Source organism: Myotis yumanensis, unplaced genomic scaffold (genome assembly GCF_028538775.1).
Source record: "Myotis yumanensis isolate MYYU_CA2020_CCGP unplaced genomic scaffold, mMyoYum1.0.hap1 SCAF_4, whole genome shotgun sequence".
Classification (NCBI taxonomy): domain Eukaryota; kingdom Metazoa; phylum Chordata; class Mammalia; order Chiroptera; family Vespertilionidae; genus Myotis; species Myotis yumanensis.
Genome location: NW_027223755.1, coordinates 79,337,260 through 79,360,035, shown reverse-complemented (window position 1 = coordinate 79,360,035; position 22,776 = coordinate 79,337,260). Strand labels below are relative to the sequence as shown.

The following is a 22,776-nucleotide window of genomic DNA, read 5'->3' as shown; positions in this document are numbered from 1 at the left end:
GGGATTTTTAATATACTCGGGAACAGTTTCGTTTGATCAAAATTAATTCGAATTCATTTCTTTCTGCACCTAGGAATGAAGGCAGAGGTGGCTTCTGCTAAAATAATTCCTCTTAGAATGTTGGTTGGGGTGCCAAAAAAGAGACAATGGCAGTTGGAGGTTTATTCTTTCACACCAACCATATGGTTGGCCCTTGATGAGTGTGTGTGGATTCCCCATCGCGGGAGGAGACTTGGCAGACCCATCGCCCCACCACTGAAGTGGCTCCACCTGGAGCGAGGGATGGGAGAAATGGGACATGTGAGAGGTGGGAGAGGAACCCGTGCTTGGGACCAGCAGTTCATCCTCGGGTGCACCGGTGTAGGTGGTGTGTGTACATGTATGGTGTTTTTCTATATGGGGGACAGACAAGGACACACCTGAGTGTGTGAATGCCTCTGCTCTCCCACTGATACCCTTTCTGAACCTTCTGAGTCTCCATTTCCACATCCAAGGAGGGAAATAATATGTCTAGGATTTGATTCAAATAATCCCACACAGAACAACAGGGGGTGTGGATGAAACATGAGTGGCTGTGAGTTGATAATTGTTGAAACTGCACGAGGGGTACCTGGGAGTCCATTATACCATTCCCTTTACTTTGGGCATTTTTAAAAATTGTCATCATAATCCACTTTTCAAAACAGGGAGGGACAGGGGAGAATAACAATACCTTCCTCATACAGTGACAGTGAAAGCTAGCAAAGATAGGACAATAACAGCTTCGGCAGCACCATTACATCGATCGGGCGTTCATGGGGTGGTAGGTACCCGGAGAGCTCCTATCGGTTCCTCCCCACTCCGCGGTGCCTGCAGGCCAAAGGCAGCAAGTGCCTACAAGTAAGGAAATCCCTGGCCGCTCTGCAGGCTCCTCCCCTTTCTCTCCGCCCTCCACAGCCTCTCCCAACGAGGAAAGGCTGCGCTTGGGCCCAGCAGGTGTGGGGTTAAGGGAGTTGGGCCGGGGCCCCAGGAGCAGGAGCAGGAGCGGCAGCGGCAGCGGCAGCGGCAAGTGCGGCTGCACCAGCGGCGGCGGTGGCAGGCCTGGCTCCGCGCCAGCTGGCCCGGAGCCCCAGGAGGGAGAGAGGGCGGAGGAAGGGGAGGAAGAGGGGAAGAAGGAGGAGGAGGAGAGGAGCAGTCAGCAGGCCCGAGGAGGCAGGACTTCCTGGTGTGGGGGTTGTCAACAGCCCAGAAAGAGGGAGACAGTGAGACCGAACCAAAAGGAGCCGAGCGGCGAAGGGACCCATTGGTGCCACGCGGGAGGCGACTAGAGAGACCCGCTCGGCCCGACCACCTAAGTGGCTCCACCTGCAGGACCAGGGGGTGAGCCGCCCCGCCCGCATCGGCCCCGAGACGCTTGGGGCTTCCGAGGCCGCGCCTGGGCTCCACCAAGGAGGCGGGGGTTCCTTCTCTTTCCGGAGCGCAAACTTTCCGCGGAGATGCCTTGCGGGGCGAGGTGCGGCCCCCGAAGCGGACTGGGCCGTCTCTAAGCGCCGCCTGCGCCCCCCGCGCTGCTGGGGCCAAGAGGCCCCGGGGAACGACAGCCCGACATCTTAGGCGGCCGGACCCCCGGCCCAGCTTGTTGGCCGAGGCCGAGAGGTAAGGCGCGGGGCGGGGCGGGGCGGGACGTTGGGGCGGCGGGCCGGGCCTGCCCCAGGAATGGGGGAGCTGGGGTGCGGGGGGCCTTGAGGACCTGCCAGGCCGAGGAGCTGCCTATCCCCCGGTCACCCAGCCCCGGAGCCCTTTGCTCCCGGGACGCATTAGAGTCCCGTGAGTTGGAATCCCCGCCGAGAAATGCCCAACTTTGGGTCTGGGCTGCCTCTTCCTGCTCCGCGCGCCCGCGCTGACTGCTCTCTCCTCCGGTCTCTGTCATCTCGGTCTGTCTCTTTGTCTCTGGTGGTTTCCCCTTCCTCCCCCATCCTGCTCCCCAGAGAGGAAGACCCGGAGGTGGCCTGCCCACTGCTTTCTCACACACACACTCTCTCACTCTTTTTCCAGTTTGCACACTCAGCTCTGGAGTTCGGCAGCGACAGCAGCAGGAAAAACCTGCCCCTGCTCCCCCTGCTCGCCGCCTCCCCTCCCCTGTTCTCCCCTCACCAGCCAGGCACCCCCAGTTCCTGCCAGGCCCTCCCACCATGTCGGACCCAGACGTCCCCAGGGGCCCCGATGTCCCCGCCATGTGGCTCCCCTGTTCTAGGGGTGCCTGAGCCCCTTCGAAGAGCCACTACCGCCCCGCCCCCCGCCCATTTTGGCCCCATCTTGAGCCCCCGGGACCATGAGTGGGGGCAAGAAGAAGAGTAGTTTCCAAATCACCAGCGTGACCACGGACTATGAGGGCCCCGGGAGCCCTGGAGGTCCAGACTCCCCTGCCCTGCCAGGCCCTACCGGGCCCCCACCCCGCCTGCCCAATGGGGAGCCCAACCCAGAGCCAGGGGGCAAGAGCACCCCCCGGAATGGTTCCCCGCCGCCCGGGGCCCCTGCCTCCCGTTTCCGGGTGGTGAAGCTGCCACAGGGCCTGGGAGAGCCTTATCGCCGAGGCCGCTGGACGTGTGTGGATGTTTACGAGAGAGACCTGGAGCCCCCTGGCTTTGGCCGTGTCCTGGAGGGGATTCGTGGGGCCTCAGGGGGTACTGGGGGCAGATCTTTGGATTCCAGGTTGGAGCTGGCCAGCTTGGGCCTGGGTGCCCCTATCCCACAGCCAGGCCTGTCTCAGGGTCCAACCTCCTGGCTTCTCCCTCCTCCCAGCTCCCCTGGACTTCAGGCCCGCTCCTTCACTGGGGGGCTGGGCCAGCTGGCAGTGCCTGGCAAGGCCAAGGTGGAAACACCCCCTTTGTCAGCTTCCCCACCCCAGCAGCGCCCCCCAGAGCCTGGGGCTGGAGATAGCGTGGGCACATCCCGGGCTGCCACGCCCCTGTCCTCCCTGAGGGTGGAAGTGGAGGCCAGGGGCTCCACAGCTGGAACTCCTCCACTGTCCCGAACTAAGGATGGAGCCCTGCGACTGAGGATGGAGTTGGTTGCTCCAGAGGAGATGGGGCAGGTAAGAGCTGGGTTTCAGGGTGGGGGGGGGGGGCACCTGAGGGGTGGTGCTTGACCATCTTGGCCTTGTCTTCCACCTCCATACTGACTTCTTCCTACGCCATCATCACCTCCTGTCAGATCACATAGCCCCTCTTTTTTCTTCCTGCTGTCTCACTTGGAGTTCCTTTTCTACTCCTCACACAGCCTTTGTTTTCCATCTCAGGCTCCTTCATCTCTACATTCTTTTTTTTTTTTTTTTTTTTCATTGATCTCAGAGGAAGGGAGAGGGAAAGAGAGATAGATACATCAATGATGAGAGAGAATCATTGATCGGTTGCCTCCTGCACAACTCCCACTGGGGATCGAGCCCACAACTTGGGGATGTGCCCTGACCAGAAATTGAACCGTGACCTCCTGGTTCATAGTTGATGCTCAACCTCTGAGCCACGCCAGACGGGCTCTTCTCTACATTCTTTAGCCTTTCATTTGTCTTTGGCCCAAGTCTCCATCTCCATGTAGCCAGCCTCACCATCTCTCTGTCACAGAGATGTGCCCTTCTCACTGTGGCCTTAACCTTCTGTCTTAGTCTCACCCTTTAGGCGTTGAGGGTGGAGGCCCCATGTTTGGGCCGCTGGGAGAGGAACTGCCAGAGTTGGGGGAGAGGGGCAAAAAGTAGGCATTCTGCTGTCTCTCCTTTGCGGCCCCATTCCCAAGGTGTGTGTGTCGGGGGCGGGGGGCGGGTTTCTCACCAGCCAGCCACCTGTCCCAGCCCCTCTTTAGCTTTGTCCCAAGCCAGATTTCCCTGAGAAATTGAGGAATTGGGTGGTGCTGGGGACCCATTGCAAGGATGGGGGGCTTGCTGGTTTTCTGTCTGTCTCAGTTCCCTGTGTCTGGGCCTCTCCAGGATCAGTAACTGGGGTTGGCCACTGTGGAGTGGGAGAGAGGCAGGGAGCAGCAGAGAAGGAGTTAAATCCTTTGCTCTTTCTGCTTCCTGTCTCCAAAAGAGGAACAAGTCTGGGCTGGGGGGCAGGATGCCTGCCTGGATCTCCGGGGTGAGGGGTGGGCAGCCAGGGATTGGGGGTTGGATGTGTCTGTCCTGGAGGAGAAAATAACACCTTGGGCTGCAGGAGGAAAGGCAGGGAGTGTGAGGATGGGAACTTTTCCCCTTCCTGGCCTTGGGCACAAACCACAGTATAAAAATAACCTGAGACTGGATGTCTGGGTCCTGTCAGGACCAGTCAGGACCGGCTCCCCCCACTCCCTCCTGGCCTGAAGTTTACATCTCTCATGCCACCCCCCAGCCCTACTTTTCTTGAGCTCTTTCATTCCATTGCTACCCCAGGGGAGAAGATGCTGTGTCCTTTACTGGTCCCTTCCCTATCCCCCACACACTTCCAAATCAAGCCCCTCTGCCCCGAGCCTCTGCTCTCTCTGTCCTTAAGCCCTGCCTGAGCTTTCCCTGGGCCTGCAACCCTGCCCCTCTCTTCTCAGGGCCCCCAACCGCTTTTTCTTCTCTTAGGCCTTGATCCCTTCCTGTGTGCATGCATCTGTGCTGCTGCTTCCCTGTCCCGAAGTTCGTCTTCCTTCAACACTCCCCATGCCTCTTCTCTCTCAGTTGTCTCTAACAGGAGCCAGAAGGAGGCCTGGGGACATCACCTGGGCCCCCTTCCTCGGTTCTGTCCCTCTAACCACCCTGAACTCTCTGTTCTTGGCTTTTCTGAGAAGCTGGGGCCTCCTGGGGCCTCACAGAGGCGGCTTGTTCCTGTGGCCCCCGCCCTTTTGCAGCCTCCCCCAGTGCCTGTTGGGCTGTCCACGCCCAGGCTCCGCCTCCCCCATCTCTGCCACCCGCTCCCTCACCCCCTAACCCAGGGCCAGAGAGCCAGAGTAGTGCTTCACCTGAGTCCTGAGAAGTTTTAGAGAGGCTTGAATGGGTATAGTGGGGATGGGAGGGTGGAGGACCAGTTTCTGAGGATTCATTCATTCTACAAATAGCTATTGAACAAACTAAGCTGTGCCCTCTGGAGCTTACCTTTTAGCAACAGAGAGGCAAAAATACTTTAATATCAGGTAGTATTAGGTGTTACTAAAAAAAAAAAAAAAAAAAGGGACAGTTCAGTGGAATTTACTAGTTCAATGATGGGGAAACGCCTCTCTGAGGAAGTGACATTTAAGTTGCTTTAAGAAGTTAGGTGAGCCCTAGCCGGTTTGGCTCAGTGGATGGAGCGCCGGCCTGCGGACTGAAGGGTCCCGGGTTTGGTTCCGGCCAGGGGCATGTGCCTTGGTTGTGGGCACATCCCCAGTGGGGGGTGTGCGGGAGGCAGCTGATTGATGTTTCTCTCTCATCGATGTTTCTAACTCTCTATCCCTCTCTCTTCCTTTCCGTAAAAAATCAATAAAATATATTTTTTAAAAAAAGAAGTTAGGTGACAGAAGGCCGACACTCTCTGATTAGCCTCCGATTAGGGATCCTGGCTCAGCTGGTGGCAGGTGCTGGTGTGTAGATCGAGCTCCTCTCTGATACCTTGTGAATCACTTTTTAGAAGCTACTTACCTAGTCCTCAGGATGGGCACTGTTTCCTTGCCTCTAGTCCCTGCCTGATGCTTTCCCTAGACCTGGGGAAAAGGGGGCTGCAAGGGCAGGACCCCTGGGTCCTTGGAAGAGAGCATGGGGAGGAGGGGTGCATAGGGAGGAAGACTACTAGGCAAGTTGTAAAGTGGTTGGTTTCTTTCTCTTGCTTAATGTGATAGTTCCTACCTCTCTGCCTCCAGGTACCCCCCCACGACTCTCGCCCCAGCTCCCCGGCCCTCTACTTCTTCCCTGATGCCAGTCTGGTCCACAAGTCTCCAGACCCCTTTGGAGCAGCAGCAGCCCAGAGCCTCAGCCTGGCCCGATCCATGCTGGCCATCAGTGGCCACCTGGACAGCGACGATGATAGGTAGGTGGGCTCCGCCTCTGAACCCCGTACCTCGGGTAGCCACGCGAAACTGCCTGGTAGGTGTCCTTCGCCCACGTTAAACTTGGAGGGGACGGCTGAAACAGAGAAGCCTGGCCTGGGCATGACACACTGGGCAAAGTTGATTTGGGACCCACTCCCTCTCTGGAGAGAGCTGGGTGGCACTCTAGGTTTAGGATTGTTAATCATAGTACTTGTTTAGAGTTTGAAGGGAGGCATTGTCAAATTCCAGAGCTCTTGCAGATTTAGCGATCATCTGGCCAACCCCAAGAACTTACTAGCAAATGTGCTGGAGGCGAGAATAGGGAGTCAGTCTCCTCCCAGTCTCTCTCTCCCTACTGAGGGGAACGGAACTCCTGTCTTTATTGGTAACATCTTATAGTCCATGTGGACTACTTTAGGGTCCTAGGACCTCCAGTGCCAAGAACGCATGTCCCTAAGGTTCTTTTCTCTGCTGAGCCGCCTCTCCCGCACAAGCCTCCCCCTGGCCAAGCCAAAGCCATGGAGAGGATGGCTGAGGGGCACGGGGAAGGCACCGGAGAGCTGAGCTGCTGGGGTTTGCCCTTCAGGGGAGAATGTCCGGTCAGTTCTGTGCCGTGGTGGGCAGACTTCCTGTTTTGAGGGCCAGGTTTCAACATAGGAATGCCAGCAAGCTGAAAAGGGAGGAACAAAATTGCTAGTCTGATAGCCAAGCTGCTCCCTTCTGGCCGTAGACTGATAGGAACCCAGAAGAAGGGCTAGGGAGTCGAAACTTTTATTTTGGAGGGAGGAGTGGGACTTCCTGTTTGAGGCTTTGGAGGAGGGACTTCCTGTTTGAAAGAAATAATAAGGGGTTACGGATGAGTGAGTGGGTGCTGGGGGAGTGAGTGGGACCGATGAGTGAGTGGGTGCTGGGGGCATCATTCTTCCTTCTTCCCCTCTGTGAGACCAACCCCCACAATCAGGGACTGAGTCTCACCAAAGAAAAATGCCCGAGGCCTTGGGGAGAGCTGGGAGCCCAAGAGAAAAGAGAAGTGGTGGCTGGGATCTGGTGGATGGGGTGGAGGGTGAGGGCCTGGTGGAGGCTGTGGGGAATGAGGGACAGGGCCCGTATGGGCGGGGCCCTGTCTGGGCTCCCATCTGAGCTCGGGCTGTCAGGAATGTGTGAGGTGTGAGGTCAGCCAGGGCCTGGAGAGTCACCTGCCCCCATTGCTGCTATTCTCAGCTCTTCCCACCCTCTCCTCCTCCCATTTGGGAAGTAACCTGGCATTAGGGCTGCCTGTCCCTCCTCCACCCCTGTTGATTTCAGAGCCTAGCCTCCTGCTTTCCCTTAGAGAGTTCTGCCTCCAGAAGCCTCCTCAGCTGTATTCTCTTGGCTTGTCCCCTCCCTCCCTCTGTCCCATCCCCTCCACACACCCCAGTCTGACCGGTCCAGCTCCTAGCTTCCACTTTACCCTGCTCTCCTGCAAGCCTCTGGGGCTCTGGCCCAGCCCAGCCCCTTGTGCCCCACCCTGCTGGGCCAGCGGGTTTGGGTTGGGCCACCCCTTTGGCCCCCTGGAAAGAGGCACATAGCCCCCACCTCACCTCTCTGGTGTGCTGGAAGCTGGCAGGAGAACAGAGTTCAAGTGGCACGGGACCTCCCTTTTGAGAGGGAAAATGGATTGGGATGTTAAGTGCATGGATCCCAGATGGGGAGTGGAGAATGCCTGGTCAATTCCAGAGTCTGGGGCTGGGAGAACAGAGGGTGCCTGGAGAAGTCAGACTGCTCAAGTGCCCCTCAGTTGCAATAACCTTGGAAACCTCAACAGGGCCTTAAAGTTGGAAGGTACTTGAATATTGGATAGGTGGATGGGTTGGGTGGGTGGATGGATGAGTGGATGGCCAGTATCTGGAATCCAAGCATGATAAGGACTGAATTCCAGGAACTCGGGAAAGAAAAAGTACTTTTATAACCAGTGTCTCCTTTGGGTCAGATGCTACATTTTATGTCACCCAATCCTAAAAGCAACTCCATGATACCCACTTGAAGAAACTGAGACTCAGAGGAGGAAGGTTTTAGCAACTTGCCCAAGGTCACCGAGCCTGGGTCTGACACCAGAACCGCATTCCCTCCCCTTTCCTACTGGATGCCTGTGTCCCAAGAGCAGCCATCTCTAGGATGCCCTTTCTCTCCAGGACAGAGGCAGGGACAGCTCTCAAGCTGGGCAAGGAGCCATCCTCCCCACTCCTGGCCTGGCCCCACCCCAAAAACACCACAGATCCGGGAGGGAGTGTAGACAGTGCAGCCGGATGCCACTTGGTTGGCCCCAGGCCCAGCTCCTGGGGGCTCCTCAGAACTCAGCGAGGGAGCAGGGCTGGCCCTTGGCCCCGGGATCAGAACCTTCACCTCGCCCAGATGTCTTACTTCTTCATCTGCTCCTCATTTTGAGGCTATTTCATTTGACCTTCAAAAAGGAAGACCGACTCTAAGGCTTGTCCTTGCCCCAGGACCCAAGAGTCCTGCAGACCCAGAGGCCCCAGTTGTGTGCATTGTGCCCTGCACAACTCCAGGGGGCGCCACACACATTTGAAGTCACTGTCGACATTTGAAGTCATGACAGTTTCCTGGAAGATGGCAATAAGTGGCTTGAAGAAGGAGATATATTGTTCTAATTCACACCAAGTCACCTTTTGGGCTTCTGGCGAAAGTTGATCTCACCCAGCCAACCCCAAGCTTCCGGCTCCTGAGCTTGCCCAAGAATTCCAGCACAATGCCTGCCGCCCCTCACTCAGGCTTCTCGAAGGGAGGGCTTGGGTTGCCAGCCAGAGTCTTGGTCCCTTGAAGTGTTAATGTTAGGATGTGACAGTGGAAAGTGCTGTCAGAAACTCTCCAGCACTAGACAAACAGGAGATAGTCATCTATCAGCCAACAAATGTTTATTATTGTAGTATTCCTTTATTTCTGGCAAGAACTAACAACTTACTTGGCATCTTTACCCGAGTGTCCGCCAAGGAAGGCCAGGGTTCCTATTCCGATGAATCTGCCCCTCTTTGGTCTCTGTGTGTCTGTGTTTGTGGGGAAGGGGAGGGAGGAAGACTCTGTGGTGGCCCAGTCTCCACCCAGGTGTCTCAGATTGAAATAGCTTGAAAGCCGCTTTGACTCTCCAGCTGGCTGGCCTGCCCTCTACTCTTAAACTTGTCCTCTCCCCTCCAATTCTAGGAGTTCCGGGTGTCCTTCCCCCACCCCACCCTGGGCTGCTCTCTCAGGCCTGGTCACCCCCTTGGTTACCCACCTGTCAGTGCCTTCTGCACCCAGAGCTTGGATGGGAAATGGAAAATTCCCAGCTCCCTTGTGTTCTCTTCCTGGCTGCAGGGCCTCATTCAAGGGTCACCTTGAAATGAGTGTTAATCTCCCCCAACCCCCCCTCCAGGAAAGCAAGTTGGAACTGACAACCAGGAGAGAGGGCTTGACAGTTGAGCACAAGGGCACAGGGTGCAGCATGTTGGGGCCACCTACTCTAAGGGAGGGGGGAAGCTGGGGGCAGGAGGTCAGGATGGTGATCCTACAGCACCGTCCTGGCTGGAGGGCTGGCCCTGGGGCTGAGGCAGCTGAGGCAGAACTGGACAGGGTTGGGTCATGAGCCATGGGATGACACAGGAATCTGGGGCCTGAGTGGTGGGAAGAGGGAGCCTTGGAGGTCAGGGCAGGGCTCAAAGGATGGTTCAGGCCCTAGGCCTCCAAGAGACTGACTTGAGGGAGGTCTGGTTCTGGGACCCAGAACTTGGCCCTGGGGACGGTGTGCCAGGCCTGTGTTGACCTCTGGTGGCCACTTAATAAACTGCAGCCGGACCTCTCTCCCCTTCCTGTCCTCTGCTCCCAAGGGTCTTCAAAAAGTCTCAGCTCCTATTCCCAGTGTCCCACCTCCAGCGTCACCTTCCCACCTCTCCTCAAGCCCTCACTCCTTCAAGACTCCAGACCCCAGACCCAGGACCAGAGGCTGTACTTGTCTTTCTGGGCTCTGGACTCTGTTCCATTGCCATGGTAACCTTTCCCATTCCTCCTGGCCCTCACCATGGGAGGTAGGGTTTCCTCTGGGCAGGCACCAGGGGAGACCCATGATGAAAGCTTTATGTTGGAAAGGGGGTTGCTTACAATCCAAGGAAGACCACAAGCACATCAAATGCCCCCTCCCCCCCAGCCGCCATCCCAGCTGAGAGGAGCTAAGACCTTGAGGGAGGCCAGTGTTAGACCAGAGGGGGCAGGATGGAGGCAGAGGTGGGGAGAGGCCTCCCAAGGCCAGGCTCTCCCTCAACCTTTACACCCCTCCTGGACCCACGGCCCGCCCTGCACCAGGCCCACCAGCTGACTTCCCTCAGCCAGGCTCCCTCCCCTCTGCTCTGGGATTGGTGCCAGGTTGAGAAGGGGACACTGGCACTGACTGAGTCTGGGAATTCCCGCCCACCATGAAGCCAGTGGGAGGGGGTCCCCGTGTCCCTGAGGAGCCAATCGCAACCAGGCATTGCCCTGGGGGATGGTGTATATCTTTCAGACCAGCACCCCCTGGGCACCGTCTTCTCTCTGCCTGCCTGGCACCAGCCGGACCCCGCTCTGCCCGGGGGGCTCTGAGCCCCCCAGGCAGTACTGATACAGCCCTCTCCCTTTGTGGGGGGCTGGGGGGACCCTTGCCCCTCGGGGATGGCCCAGCCAGGAGTCTCTGTCAAGTCCCTGGTGTCATCTTTTGAGACCCGAGTGGTAGGGATGGCTCCGGGACCTCCCCGGAAAAGGGGCTGTGTCTCCTCTCCTTGCTCCCCTAGGGGAGCGTCCCCCATCCGAGGGGCGTCTGGGCCCCCACCCCACCGGGGCCTAGGGGGGCCTGGGCAGAGGCCCTCACCCCGCCGGGGGATGGACAAAACCCTCCTCTCTCTGATTCTCTACTGTCACAGGTACAGGCTGGGATGTGGTGGGAGGCTGCGGCAGGGGGGCTTGTGGAGGCCAGAGCCTGCTCGGAGAAACATCTGGAAGGCAACTGGCTATGATGTCCAGACACCTGGCTTGGCACCTGCTCCTCTTCACCTCTCATCTCCCTGTCTCTCTCTCCAGTGGCTCCGGAAGCCTGGTTGGCATTGACAACAAGATCGAACAAGCCATGGTAAGAGAAGCCATCTTGGCCCCAGGAGGTCCCCGCTCATGTGCTGATGCCCGGGTCCTGCCTCTCTTAGCTGGCCTGCTGCTCCACCCCTGCTGTCCTCATTATTAGGGAACACTGTCTCCTACCTCCTCCACCTGCTCCCAGCTGGGTTCCCTTGGGCCCTCCACCAGCTCCAGGCTCCACCTGAACCCTTGACTTCCCTTGGGTCTGGCTCTGCTCCCGTTCCCCATCTCTGTCTTTGAGCCCTGACCTTGCTTCTGTCTGGCCTTTTTCTCTGCTCTCCCTCCTCTCCTCCCCCGCTATGCTGCTTCCCCAGTGATCCCTCATTATCTGGAAGGAGGAGGATTTCTCGCACCCAGCCCTTCAAGTTACTGGGCAGGCAATGAGGTTGGGGTGGCCTGGGACCCCTGATGCTTTGCCTGTCCCCCAGGACCTGGTGAAGTCCCACCTCATGTTTGCGGTCCGGGAGGAGGTGGAGGTGCTGAAGGAGCAGATCCGGGACCTGGCTGAGCGGAATGCCGCACTGGAGCAAGAGAATGGACTGCTGCGTGCCCTGGCCAGCCCTGAGCAGCTGGCCCAGCTGCCGTCCTCAGGGGTCCCTCGGCTTGGGCCCTCTGCGCCCAATGGGCCCTCCATCTGAGCCTCCTTTCCCTCACAATGTGCCTTTGGGGGCTGCCACAGCTGCCTGCCCCCTCTTCCTATGCAGCTTTAATTCCCCCTGATCCCTAGGGATGGGAGTTAAAGGCTCAGAATTGGCCTGTCCCCCGATCCTTCCTCCATCTCCCCATAGTGCCCAGGGACTCGGCTGGGGCATCCCCAGGCCTTGATGGAGGAGAGGGCTGCAGGACGGGGTGTTAGATGGAGCTCCCTGCTCCCTCCCTAGGTGTCAGTGTTCTGGGACCCCCAGCAGTAGATGGCTTGAGGGAGTTGGAGGCTTCCTGGCAGACACCCCATCCTCACCTTATTCCCTGGAAGTGCCCCCTCTTCTCTGCCCAAGGGAGGGATTATGGACAGTATCTGGAAGTTCTGGGGTTCAGGTTGTTATTAAAATAATAATTATAATTAAAAAATCCAAAGAAACTTGAATCTGGAAATTGGCATCTTGTTGCTTGTGTCCAGACTGGGGCCCTACACCAGCAATTCCTACCGTGGGAGAGGGACCAAGGCTGTAGGCTTCCCTGGAGATCTTGCCCAAACTGGGGAGGTTTAATGTGGCTCCGAGTGGTCAAAAGAGATGCTGGAAAGGGAGCCCGTGGCCTGCCAGGTCCTGGGAAGGGGCAGGCAAGGCAAGGCAGAGGGAGGGAGGGTGGGGGGGGCTGTCAGCCCACGTGCTGGGCGGGGGGGGGGGGCAGCAGGGAAACAATGAGGCCTTTTGGTGATTGTACAGGATCCACCCTCAGCTTCCCAGTGTGTCCCCTCTGCGGGCTGGATCCGGGTGGCTGCTTGGGGGTGGGGCAGGGGGCCCTGAATGGGCCCCTTGTCTCAGCCCTGGGTGTGGGCCAGGCTTCCCGGGCACACAGTGCCCTCGCCAGGCCTGGCCAGCCTCTGTGGCTTCCACCCCCAGCTGGCTGAGGATGGGGCCCAGTGAGGGAGCAGGCCCCTCCCAGACAGCCTCAGCTGGGCGCCTGTCCAGGCAGAAGCAGCAGATAGGGGTAAGGACCCCATCTAGTGGGGAAGTGGGGGAAAGCAGCTGCCTCAGCTCACGAGGGCCCTGTCCCCAGCCTGGAGAGGGCCTGGAGAAGGCTGGGTGCTGGAGGCTGACCCTGTGGCTCCCGATATTTATGACCTTGGGCAGGTTCTCTGGTTTCTTCGAATCCCAGCTTCCTCGTGGGTAAAAGGGCACTGACAGTCATACCCACCTGAGGGCTGCCGTGAGAATTATAGGACACCATACACAGAAAACGCCCAGCGAGTCCCAGCGCTCCGTAAATGTTAGTTTCCCTTTCGTGTCTTTGCCGGAAGAAGGGCTAAGGGTTCAGAGATTGGCTCTGGGCTCTTGGAAGGGCCTCGGGGGTTGGGGTCAAGGTCAGGCAGGCTCTCACAATGGGCTGGAACTCTCCCTCACTCTGGGTTCTCATCCACTTTGACTCCTCTCCCTGTCCCAGGGAGGGGAGGGGAGGCCTAGGATGAATTGTCAGGGGGAGCTTTCCCCCTAGATTCCTTATTTATTTCTTCACTGCTGCATTTGAAGTTCCTGAGAGACCTCTTAGGTGGCAGCCACTGACCTGCAGCCTGCCCCCCACACCCTCCCCCCATGCCAAATGCTGGTTTTGCCCCCTTCTTGGGACTTGTAAATTGGGAGAAATGGCTATCAGAAGACTCTTCCAGTGGGTTTGGCGAAAGATTACTTCCTTGGTAAGTTTCGGAAACTGCCCTTGCTTATACCATGCTGGGGTGGGAGGTGCTGGTCAGTGACTTCTAGATCACACAAACACCCCCTCTACCTGGCCTCCCTCCCCTCTGGCTTCCTGTGGTCAAACAAGACTGGGAGGGAGAAGTGAGGTAGGACAGCCAAGGAGGAGGCCAGGACACACACTGTCCCATCCCTTCTGTGCCTTCCCTTCTTCTGACTGTTGTCTCCACTCCGGCCCTCTCTCCCATCCTTCCTCTCCCTTCTTGGTTCTTAGGTGTTTTTCTGGAAACACAGAGCTAAGTCAACCATTGTGGAACACCCTGACTCCAAGAAATCTGCGTTGAAGATGGAGAAGGCTTCCAGTGTGGTTGAGACTTGCATGTTGGTTGAGCCCCTTAAAGAGGCTAAAGTCTGCAGGATGGGAGTGTTCTCCAAGGTGGCTGATCCCTGCACATTGGCCAAGACAACAGATGGGGCTAAAGTAGAGCTGGATCGTGGGAGCCGGTCCCTGTTGCAGCTGCCCCGGACGGCTGCCAAGTCTGTCTCCACACTCATGGTCTCGGCTTTCCAGTCTGGCTGGCAAATGTGCAGCTGGAAGGTCAGTACCATATCCCCCTTGTCCCCAACAACCTTCCCACCCCTCCCCACAGGACTACCTCCTCCCTCCATTCACTTGTTCAACATTTATTTCCTGCACCTCTATTTAGTGCCAGTTGCTGAGATAGGCTCCTAGGATACATGGTGGATAGGGACAAGGTTTACGCAGACCAAGGGTGCTACAGACAAGATCATAGGCATTGTTGGCTCAGTATCATAGGAGGCACAGGGGTCTGGGAATCCAGGGGAGAGGCATCTCATCCAGGCCTGGGAAGTCAAGGAAGTCCTTCCTAACAGAAGGGAGGATGAAGCTGAGACTGAAAGATTTAGCTTGGCTTGAGGCAGGGTGGAGGTGTTAGCAGAAAGTGGAGGGAGTGGAAGGAGCATTTATGAAGGAAGAAGCACAGATGTGTGGAGGGCTGACCCAAGGTGTGTGGATCACAGTAAAGTGATCCTGGAGCTGAGGGCCAGCTAGTACAAGAGAGAGGTGGTGACCAGTTGTGGAGTTTGAATTTGACCCTAAGAGCAACAGATTTTTTAAAAAAATATATTTTATTGATTTTTTACAGAGAGGAAGAGAGAGGGATAGAGAGATAGAAACATCGATGAGAGAGAAACATTGATCAGCTGCCTCCTGCACACTCCCCACTAGGGATTTGCCTGCAACCAAGGTACATGCCCTTGACCGGAATCGAACCTGGGACCCTTGAGTCCACAGGCCGACGCTCTATACACTGAGCCAAACCGGTTAGGGCGAGAGCAACAGATTTTGATTTAGAAAGTTCACCTGCACGCCTGCGTTGCTGGTGGGAATGCAAAATGGTATAGTCCGTCTGGAAAAACAGTTTGGTAGCTTCTTATAAAACTAACCATGCAATTATCAAATGGCCCAGCAGTTGTACTCTTGGGCATTTATCCTAATGAATGAATGAAATTTTATGTTCACACAGAAATCCGGACATGAATGTTCATAGTAGCTTTATTTGTAATAGCCCAAACCAACCCAAATGTCCCCCAATCGGTGAATGGTTAAACTGTGATACATTCATACCATGGGACACTTATCAGCCATAAAAAGGAACAGACTATTAAAACATTCAACAACTTAGATGAATTTCAAGGGGATTATCCTAATGAAAATAACCAATCCAAAATAGGTTGTACTATGTGGTTCCATTTATATGATACACCATTCTTGAAATACTGAAATGATAGAGAACTGATCAGTGGTTTAGTGTTTGGCAGGGGCTGCAGGGTGGGGTTGGGGGTGGGGAAGGTGAAGGAAGGTTTGTTATAAAAGACAACATGAGGAATCCTTGTGTGATGGAAATCTCCTGTATCATCATGACTGTGGTAGCTGGATACATGAGCCTGCACATAAGATATAAAATTGGTTAGGATTCAACACACACACACACACACACACACACACGAATACAAGTAAAACTGGGGAAATATGAATAAGATCAGTGGAGTGCATCAATGTCAATTTCCTGACTATAATATCTATGATATGATATTGTGCTAGAGTTTTGCAAGATTTTACTATAGGGGAGGGGAGACTACCGATTAAAGGTATACAGGAACTCTATTATTTCACACAACTGCATGTGAATCTACAATTATCTCAAAGTGAAAAACTTAATTTAAAACTGGGGAATGTCTAGATCACTACTAAATCAACTTATCTTGGCCTTGAATGAGGTATTGCAGCATTAATTTAAAGTCACTTGGCTGCCCTGTGGAGGGGGCAGGGATCGGAAGGGAACAAGAGGAGAGGCAGGTGGACCCATTGGAGGTGTTGTAGTCCAGGCTCAGAGAGAAGGATATTCTGGATTTGGAGAGAGACATCGGGTAGAACAAGTTAATGGATCAGAGCAATATTTAAAGGGTAGAATTGTTGCACCAAGTGGTTGGTTGGAATATGATGAGGGAATAGGGAGAAATAGAAGTCAGAGCAGACTAGAGCCATTCACAGGGGGAAATGAAGGAGCAAGGGTGTACTTAGGGAAGGAGATGATGAGTTTGGGCTTTGAGACAAGACAAATTGAGATGTCCATAAGACATCTGCAGGAAGATGTCTAGGAGGCAGTGGGATATACAGACCTGGAGGTCAGAACGGAGCTCTGGGCTGAAAACAGAGATCCTTCTCCATTTTAACATACTTTCCATGAAACACTAATGGGAACTCAAAGATGGGTCAGACGTGGTCCTAATCTTCCAGGAGCTTGCATTCTAGTGTTGAGTCCAAAGAACAAACAGTGATGATTGACAGGGCAAACACAAGGGTAGAGACGAACACCTAATATAGCCTGAGAAGACTTCCTGGAGGAGGCAATGCCTGAGCTGAGGCATAGTGAAGGAGGTGGAATTAAAAGCCTTTGCTATTTATCTGCAGGTGGTTCCTTAGACCAAGCTGTTTACATGTACACATCTCTCTCTTTCAGTCATCTATGAGTTCTACCTCAGTTCCTTCCGAAATAAGGACCGGGTCCTCTTTGCAGTCACGGGAAGCTGAGATGCTGCGGGAAGTGTATCTGGTGCTGTGGGCCATTCGGAAACAATTGCAGCAGCTGGCTCGCAGGCAAGAGAGGCGCAGAAGGCACCACAACTGGGCCCACACTTGCCCCCAGCCTGAAGCAGTTCAGGGCCTGAAAAAGGATACCTCTAAGGGGGAACCCCACATCCTCACAAAGCCCCCACCTCACTCTTAGGTAAGGCTGATAGGAGAGGTTAGGGCAGCAGGCCAGGAGTTGTGGGTTAGGAGACATTTTCACACTGTTACCTCTCATCAGGAACCCAGGCCAGGCCTGGGGTCCCACTTCTCCCCTTCATTCCTTTTATTCAATTTGTAAAAAAATTTTCAAAACGTTGGGAAATAAATATCAGATATTTCGGAGTAGATATATAGAGAGTGTGTTTGTAGATGGCCAGAGGCAAAGAAAGTAACTTGGGTGGGACAGAGAGGGGCACTGCGTTGCTGGATCAAATATGATCGGGATTAACCTCTGGGCCTTTTGGGAAGATGTGTGTGTGTGTGTGTGTGTGTGTGTGTGTGTGTGTGTGTGTGTGTGGCGGGGAGGGGCGGGGGAGGAGCGGGGCGGGGAGGGAGATCTACAGGTCCTGGCCTGGGCCCACACACGCTTAGGGGCTGAACTGTCTTTGGCAACTCTGCCTGGCCAGTAAAGAAACAATAGCACCCATTTATTGAGGACACACTTCGTGCCAGGTCCTGAGCCTGTGCTCCCTCAAAATCCTGCAAGTCAGACTGTCGATTACGGGACTTGTCCAAGGCCCTACGAACCTCTCTGGAAACTGCCCGCCTCCAGCAGCCAGCCCACAGCCCTGCCTCTCTAGTGCTCTTGGGCCCGGAGAGTCAGTGGGTCTGAAGATGCATCTGGCAATAGCAGGACGTGCATCTGTGGGGAAGGCACTCAGACCCTGCTGGCCATGGCCCTGCTGAGAGCTGCCGAAAACTACACCTCCCAGGGTTCCCGGCGGCGACGCCGCGGCGAGGGGGCGGGGCGCGGGAGAAGGGACGGAGCGGACGCAGGCTTTGCGCCATTCCCGGAGATCGGGAAGGAGTTTGATTGACGCTCTGGGGGTGAGGGTGGGGGTGGGGGCGACGCGGGGGAGCGGGGAGGGGGCGGGGCGTGGAGTCGCAGGCCCCCCTCTCCAGCTTAGCCTGCCCTCTTGAGAAGCCATGTGAAGGTGCAGGGGTGTCTCCCCAAGGAAAAGCAGGGATGTTTCTTAAAACAAAAGCAAGCAACATTCGGGGATTTCAGGGTCCACAGGGAGGGGCGGCGCGGGGAGGAGGAAGGGATGGCAGCTGGGCCCACGCGGAGGGGACAGCAGAGGCGGGGTGGGGGAGGTGGGGAGAAAGCTGCTTTGCGGCAGAGTCTTGCTCACGGACTGCGCACGAGCAAAGAAAGCTCCGGGATAGTGGAGAGCCACTGGGGGGCTGTGGAAGCATGGATTCACCCCGCTCCCTCCCCCAATCCTGCAGCTCTGGGAGAGTTGGGGCGCATTTGCTGCGAATCCGGGTGGCCTTTCCCAAGAGTCCCGAGTAGCACTGGGCCGCCCCGCCCTATAGCTCAGCACCTTAACACTTACAGCCACAATTAATATTAACCACCACCTATTAAGCACCTACTATGACTATTTTTATGTCTTATTCTAAGTAATTCTCACAACAGCTTTATGATGAAGTATTATTGCTTCTTTTTTTTGTTAATCCTCACCTGAGGATACTTTTTTTATTGCTTCTCAGAGAGAGTGGAAGGGAGGGAGGGAGGGAGAGAAACATTGATGTGAGAGACACTGGTTGCCTCCTGAATGTGCCCCTACTGGGGCCAGGAAGTGAACCCCAAACTCGGTATGTGTCTTTGGTCAGGAATTGAACCCGAGATTCTTCCGTCCTCTGGCCAACATTCTAACCACTAAGCAACACAGGCCAGGGCAACTTCCATTTTTTAGAGGAGAAAACTGAAGGACAGTTAATGTTTTCATTCATCCAACTAATAAGCCTAGCTCACACAGGACATGTTACATGTATGTGACATGTGTACACACACATGTAATACAATAGATGTTCAATGCATGAACATTGAATGGCTAAATGTACTTGTATTCATGTTTTGGGCCCAACATCCTTTGCCTGCAAGCCACTTCTGATAGTGGCTTTGCTCAATATTAGCCCTGAGTTCAGCCTGAAGTCAAAGCTGGTTTTAGGTGGGTTCTCAAAACAAAATGATAACACACTGGCTCATTTCTGGGGTTTTCAATCACAAATTACTCATCACACCTCCATTATGTGCCAAGAATGTACTGGGGCCATGCAGGGTCTGTATCCCAGGAAGCCCAGATGTGTAATGGGTCCCAGGGCTTTGGAATAGTGCCTCACTGTCTGGGATCCACTGTCTGAGCTCTTCCAAGTCCTTAGAAACAGGCTTGTCTTCCTATCTTCCTGAGGACCTAAGATTTTAACAAATTAGGGAAGGGTCTGGGGAAGGCTGGGCACCTGAGGGTCACCAGTAAACAGCCTTGCAAGTAGCTACAGGCCCTGGAGCCAATCTGGGCTTGAGGCTGTGGGCTTATGGGAAGGAACATTGTTCTCATTTTCCATTGGCTTCTCCAGCATTTTGGGAGTGAGAGGAGGGAAGGAAGAAGGTGAGTTCAGCCAGGAGCCAAGGGAGCTGCTAGCACCTCCTACTCTCTCCCCCCAGACATGATGGAGTCCTGTTTAGGCCTGGCCATGCAGGGGCAGGAGATTTGTGAGAGAGAAAAAGGCAGAATGGAAAGGGAAGGACAAAAATCTAGCCCAGAGCCCTGTAGAAGGCCTGTGGGGGGACCGGAGGAGGAACTTCCCAACTGGGAGGGAGGAAAGCATGTGGGATCTCCTGGGGCAGAGATTTGGGGAAAGAATTCTTATCCACCACAGCCCTCTCCTGGTCCAGAGCAGTGACCCCTGGGGAAATCTACCTCCCGGTGACAGTCTTGAGCAAAAATTCTATCTTAGACACCCTCCCCCATTATCCCCAACTGACCCCAGCCGCTGAAGCTGTTCCACTCCACGAGACAAAAATGGTAGGGCTATGAGTGGGCCTAACTGGAACCAGGGTCCTTTTAAAAAAACTGATTTTAGAGAGAGAGGAAGGGAGAGGGTGAGAGAAACATTGATTGGCACCCCGACTGGGGATAGAACCCACAACCTGGGCATGCGCCTTGACCAAGAATCGAACCAATAACTCTTCGGTGAGTGGGATAATGCTCAACTAACTGAGCCACACCGGCCAGGGCCAGGGGTCCTTCTTTATTTTCAAAACTTAACCATCCTATTAGAGGGGGGGTCCCTGAGAATGTGGAAAGCAAAATAAGAATGCTGGTCCCAGATGCCCTGGCTCTCTTCCCAGCCCAGACCCTTCCCCCTCCTCCCCCATCACCAACCAATTTCCTGAAAATGTCAAATCTTTTCTCTTGCTTTTTCCCTGGGATCCCCCTACAATTGATTCATCACAGCAAAATATGTCACTGCCCTGCTTAAACCTTCCAATGCCCCCCCCCCCCCCACCAAAAAAAAAATCCAACAGTTCCCTTCGTCTAAAATGCCCTTCTCTCAACTCTTGGCATGGTGGGCTTTTTGTCAGTCTGGAATCTGTACAGAGGCTGCTACATCTTCAACCTTCACCACCCAACCTAACCAACAGAAGAGACACATGGTCATCCTCTATGTCTCACCATGCTTTTTTTCGTAGTACTTAAAAGTATCTGAAATTATCATATTTATTTTCTTACCCGTATTCTTGGGAGACAGAAGTGAAATGCAGTACTTAAGAGCAGGGGAAGTGGTTTAAGCTAACATTTCCTGAATGCGTAACCTTGGGTAAATTGGTTAACCTCTCTGAGCCTCAGGACCTCAACTGTATAATGGGGCTGTCGTGATGATCGGGGATATGATGCCTGGCACTACATGGACTCAATACATTTTAGCTAATATTATGATAATGGTTAAGATCTATGGCTTATGGCTACTATCCCATGGCCTGAAACTGCTGAATGAACCAGAAAGCAATCTTCACCTAGTGCGTGGGAAGCAGACTCCAACCAGCTGCCTTGTGGAGGGAACGCCATGTAAGGTGTGACCAGAAGAAATGCATGTGCAGTGGGTAGCAGGAAGAAGATGTGACAGAGTCCTGGTCGCAATATGACTACCACTTTGCTGTGGCACTTGGGTGAGTCACTTCCCTTCACTGGGCCTCAGGCTCTTAAAATGATGGGTTGAACTACTGGTTGCTCTGCTCCCTGCCAGCTTCTAGGGGTTCCCGTTTGGGTCCTGTGCTCCCATTTATCTACTATATACTCTTCAGGGTTAGGGACACATGGTGCCTCCAACTTCCACAGCCCTGCTTCCTAACAGTTCAAAGCTGCCTCGGAGAGAGTTGACCTGGATAAAACATTCTTGGTTTAAGCCTTTGAACCCAGAAACAAAGTCTCAGCCCTGGGCACTGGATCTTCTTTCTACCTATGTCCCTCCCTTCCCTTGTACCTCATCCACGTTCGTATTGGAGCCCTCCGGGAGGAGAGCCAGCCCTGACTGAGTCCCACCATGGGCTGGCCACAGTCATGAAGACCTTGGCCTCAAAGTTATTCTCAGACATGCACGCCGTGTGTGTACAGCTGGATGAACACAGACGCATGTGCCTGTATGTACTTGTGGGTGTCTGTAGCTATATTTCAACTTGTTCCCATTTTCCTCTCAGTAGTGGCAGGAATGAGATTAATTAAGAGAAAAGACTGTAGGATTGCAAGGCTGGCATTCTTCAAGGAAATAAGTCACCAGTCAAATGAGATGTTAGTCTCCAGGACTGTTTTGGGCCCAACATCCATTGTCTGCACTGCCCTCCAGGCATGGCCATGGTTCCCCAGGACTTGGAGATACATGGATTGGGGGTTGGGGGGAGGAGCACCTGTGAAGCTCATAGGGCTGGAGCTTTTCCAAGGGGTCAGGAGGGCTGCAGGCTTAGGAGCAGGCACTTCTGATACTGGGTCATGCTGAGTCCTTTGTCCCTTGCATCATTGCTACTGCATTTTCCAGCACTCTCCACCCTATACTGAAGTCGCTGTCTGCTCCTTGGGTCAGTCTGGAGAACTGGGCAGACAGCTGATCTCCAAGGGGGACATGGACCAAGGGAGGGGGGGTTTCTCTTTCCTTTCTCAGTCTTTGTTTCAGAGCTGAGCCCAACTGCCCCACACCTGTCTGCCCACCTTACCCTGGATGCTCGAGTCTGTCTCCCTGCTAAAGCTGAGGAACAAGCTTCTCTCTGTTTGTCTTTCCCTCAGTGCCTCCTGGGGTGAGTGGCTGCAGAGGGACAGGTTTCAGAAGACAAGTTTGGTCTATTGTGCTGAAGGAGGAATCTGTGTATTGTTCAGTGAGGTGTGTTGTGGGCTGGGCTTGCCCAAGGTGGGGCAGATGAGGCCCTAAGAAGGCTGGTCTCCAGGGCCCAGGTAGTCTGTATGACCTTTCGATAGCTTTCTCTTTCATCCTCTAAATTTAAGACCCAGTTGTTTTTCCTTTATTGTTTATATACTCTGACAATTTTTGTACTGCTTGTGGGTCTTTTCTAGAGACCCACAGCATTTAAGATTTAATTTAGAGTTTAAGAGGTTGCACTCCGGGGCTAGATTGCTGGGTGTTGAATTGTAGCTCTACCACCTACTACTAGCTATATGGCCCTGGGCAAATTGCCTAACTTCTCTGTGCCTCAGGCACCTGACCTATAAAATGGAAATGATGTAGGATTGTTGGGAGGATTTGATGAATTAATGCACAGAAAAACTTAGAACCGTGCCTGTCACATATTATGAGCTAACTACGTGTTTGTTTTTGTTATTTTTTCTTATTGATGTCTAGATGCTATTTATATATAAGGGGCATTAGCCCTTTATCTATGATATGAATTGCAAATATGTTAACACAGTCCTCTGTTTACTTTCTTTTTTATTTTGAGATAATGTGGATTCACATGCAGTCATCAGAAAGAATACAGAACTCCTGTTTATCTTTCACCCAATTTTCCCCCATGGTACCATCTTTCAAAACTATAGTACAACACCACCACCAAGAAATTGAAATTGATGCAATCTACCGACATTATTCAGATTTCACCTGTTTTACATTTACTTATTGTGTGTGTGTGTGTGCGCGTGTGTG

The 22,776-nt window shown here is 54.2% G+C and overlaps 2 protein-coding genes across 3 annotated transcripts; both read left to right on the top strand.

Annotated features, from left to right (window-relative positions):
* The first annotated feature begins 1,122 nt into the window (after window positions 1-1,122).
* Window positions 1,123-12,202, top strand: TSC22D4 (TSC22 domain family member 4). 2 transcript variants are annotated; one of them, XM_070412670.1, is made up of 5 exons: window positions 1,123-1,635; window positions 2,035-3,073; window positions 5,824-5,990; window positions 11,068-11,116; window positions 11,547-12,202. In XM_070412670.1, the coding sequence occupies exons 2-5, from the start codon at window positions 2,312-2,314 to the stop codon at window positions 11,754-11,756; spliced, it is 1,188 nt and encodes a 395-aa protein (XP_070268771.1). In that variant the 5' UTR covers window positions 1,123-1,635; window positions 2,035-2,311; the 3' UTR covers window positions 11,757-12,202. The 2 variants fall into 2 exon arrangements, with proteins under 2 accessions (XP_070268771.1, XP_070268772.1); XM_070412671.1 differs by lacking the exon at window positions 1,123-1,635 and adding an exon at window positions 1,704-1,806.
* A 287-nt stretch (window positions 12,203-12,489) lies between these two features.
* SPACDR (sperm acrosome developmental regulator) lies at window positions 12,490-16,972 on the top strand. The gene is made up of 3 exons (XM_070412672.1): window positions 12,490-13,471; window positions 13,744-14,067; window positions 16,514-16,972. The coding sequence occupies exons 1-3, from the start codon at window positions 13,421-13,423 to the stop codon at window positions 16,778-16,780; spliced, it is 642 nt and encodes a 213-aa protein (XP_070268773.1). The 5' UTR covers window positions 12,490-13,420; the 3' UTR covers window positions 16,781-16,972.
* The last annotated feature ends 5,804 nt before the right edge of the window (window positions 16,973-22,776 follow it).

Coding starts and splice junctions, on each gene's coding strand:
- SPACDR (XM_070412672.1), top strand. CDS start 13,421: ATGGCTATCAGAAGACTCTTCCAGTGGGTTTGGCGAAAGATTACTTCC. Junction 13,472..13,743: donor GGCGAAAGATTACTTCCTTG/GTAAGTTTCGGA, acceptor CTTGGTTCTTAG/GTGTTTTTCTGGAAACACAG. Junction 14,068..16,513: donor GGCAAATGTGCAGCTGGAAG/GTCAGTACCATA, acceptor TCTCTCTTTCAG/TCATCTATGAGTTCTACCTC.
- TSC22D4 (XM_070412670.1), top strand. CDS start 2,312: ATGAGTGGGGGCAAGAAGAAGAGTAGTTTCCAAATCACCAGCGTGACC. Junction 3,074..5,823: donor CTCCAGAGGAGATGGGGCAG/GTAAGAGCTGGG, acceptor CTCTGCCTCCAG/GTACCCCCCCACGACTCTCG. Junction 11,117..11,546: donor ACAAGATCGAACAAGCCATG/GTAAGAGAAGCC, acceptor CCTGTCCCCCAG/GACCTGGTGAAGTCCCACCT.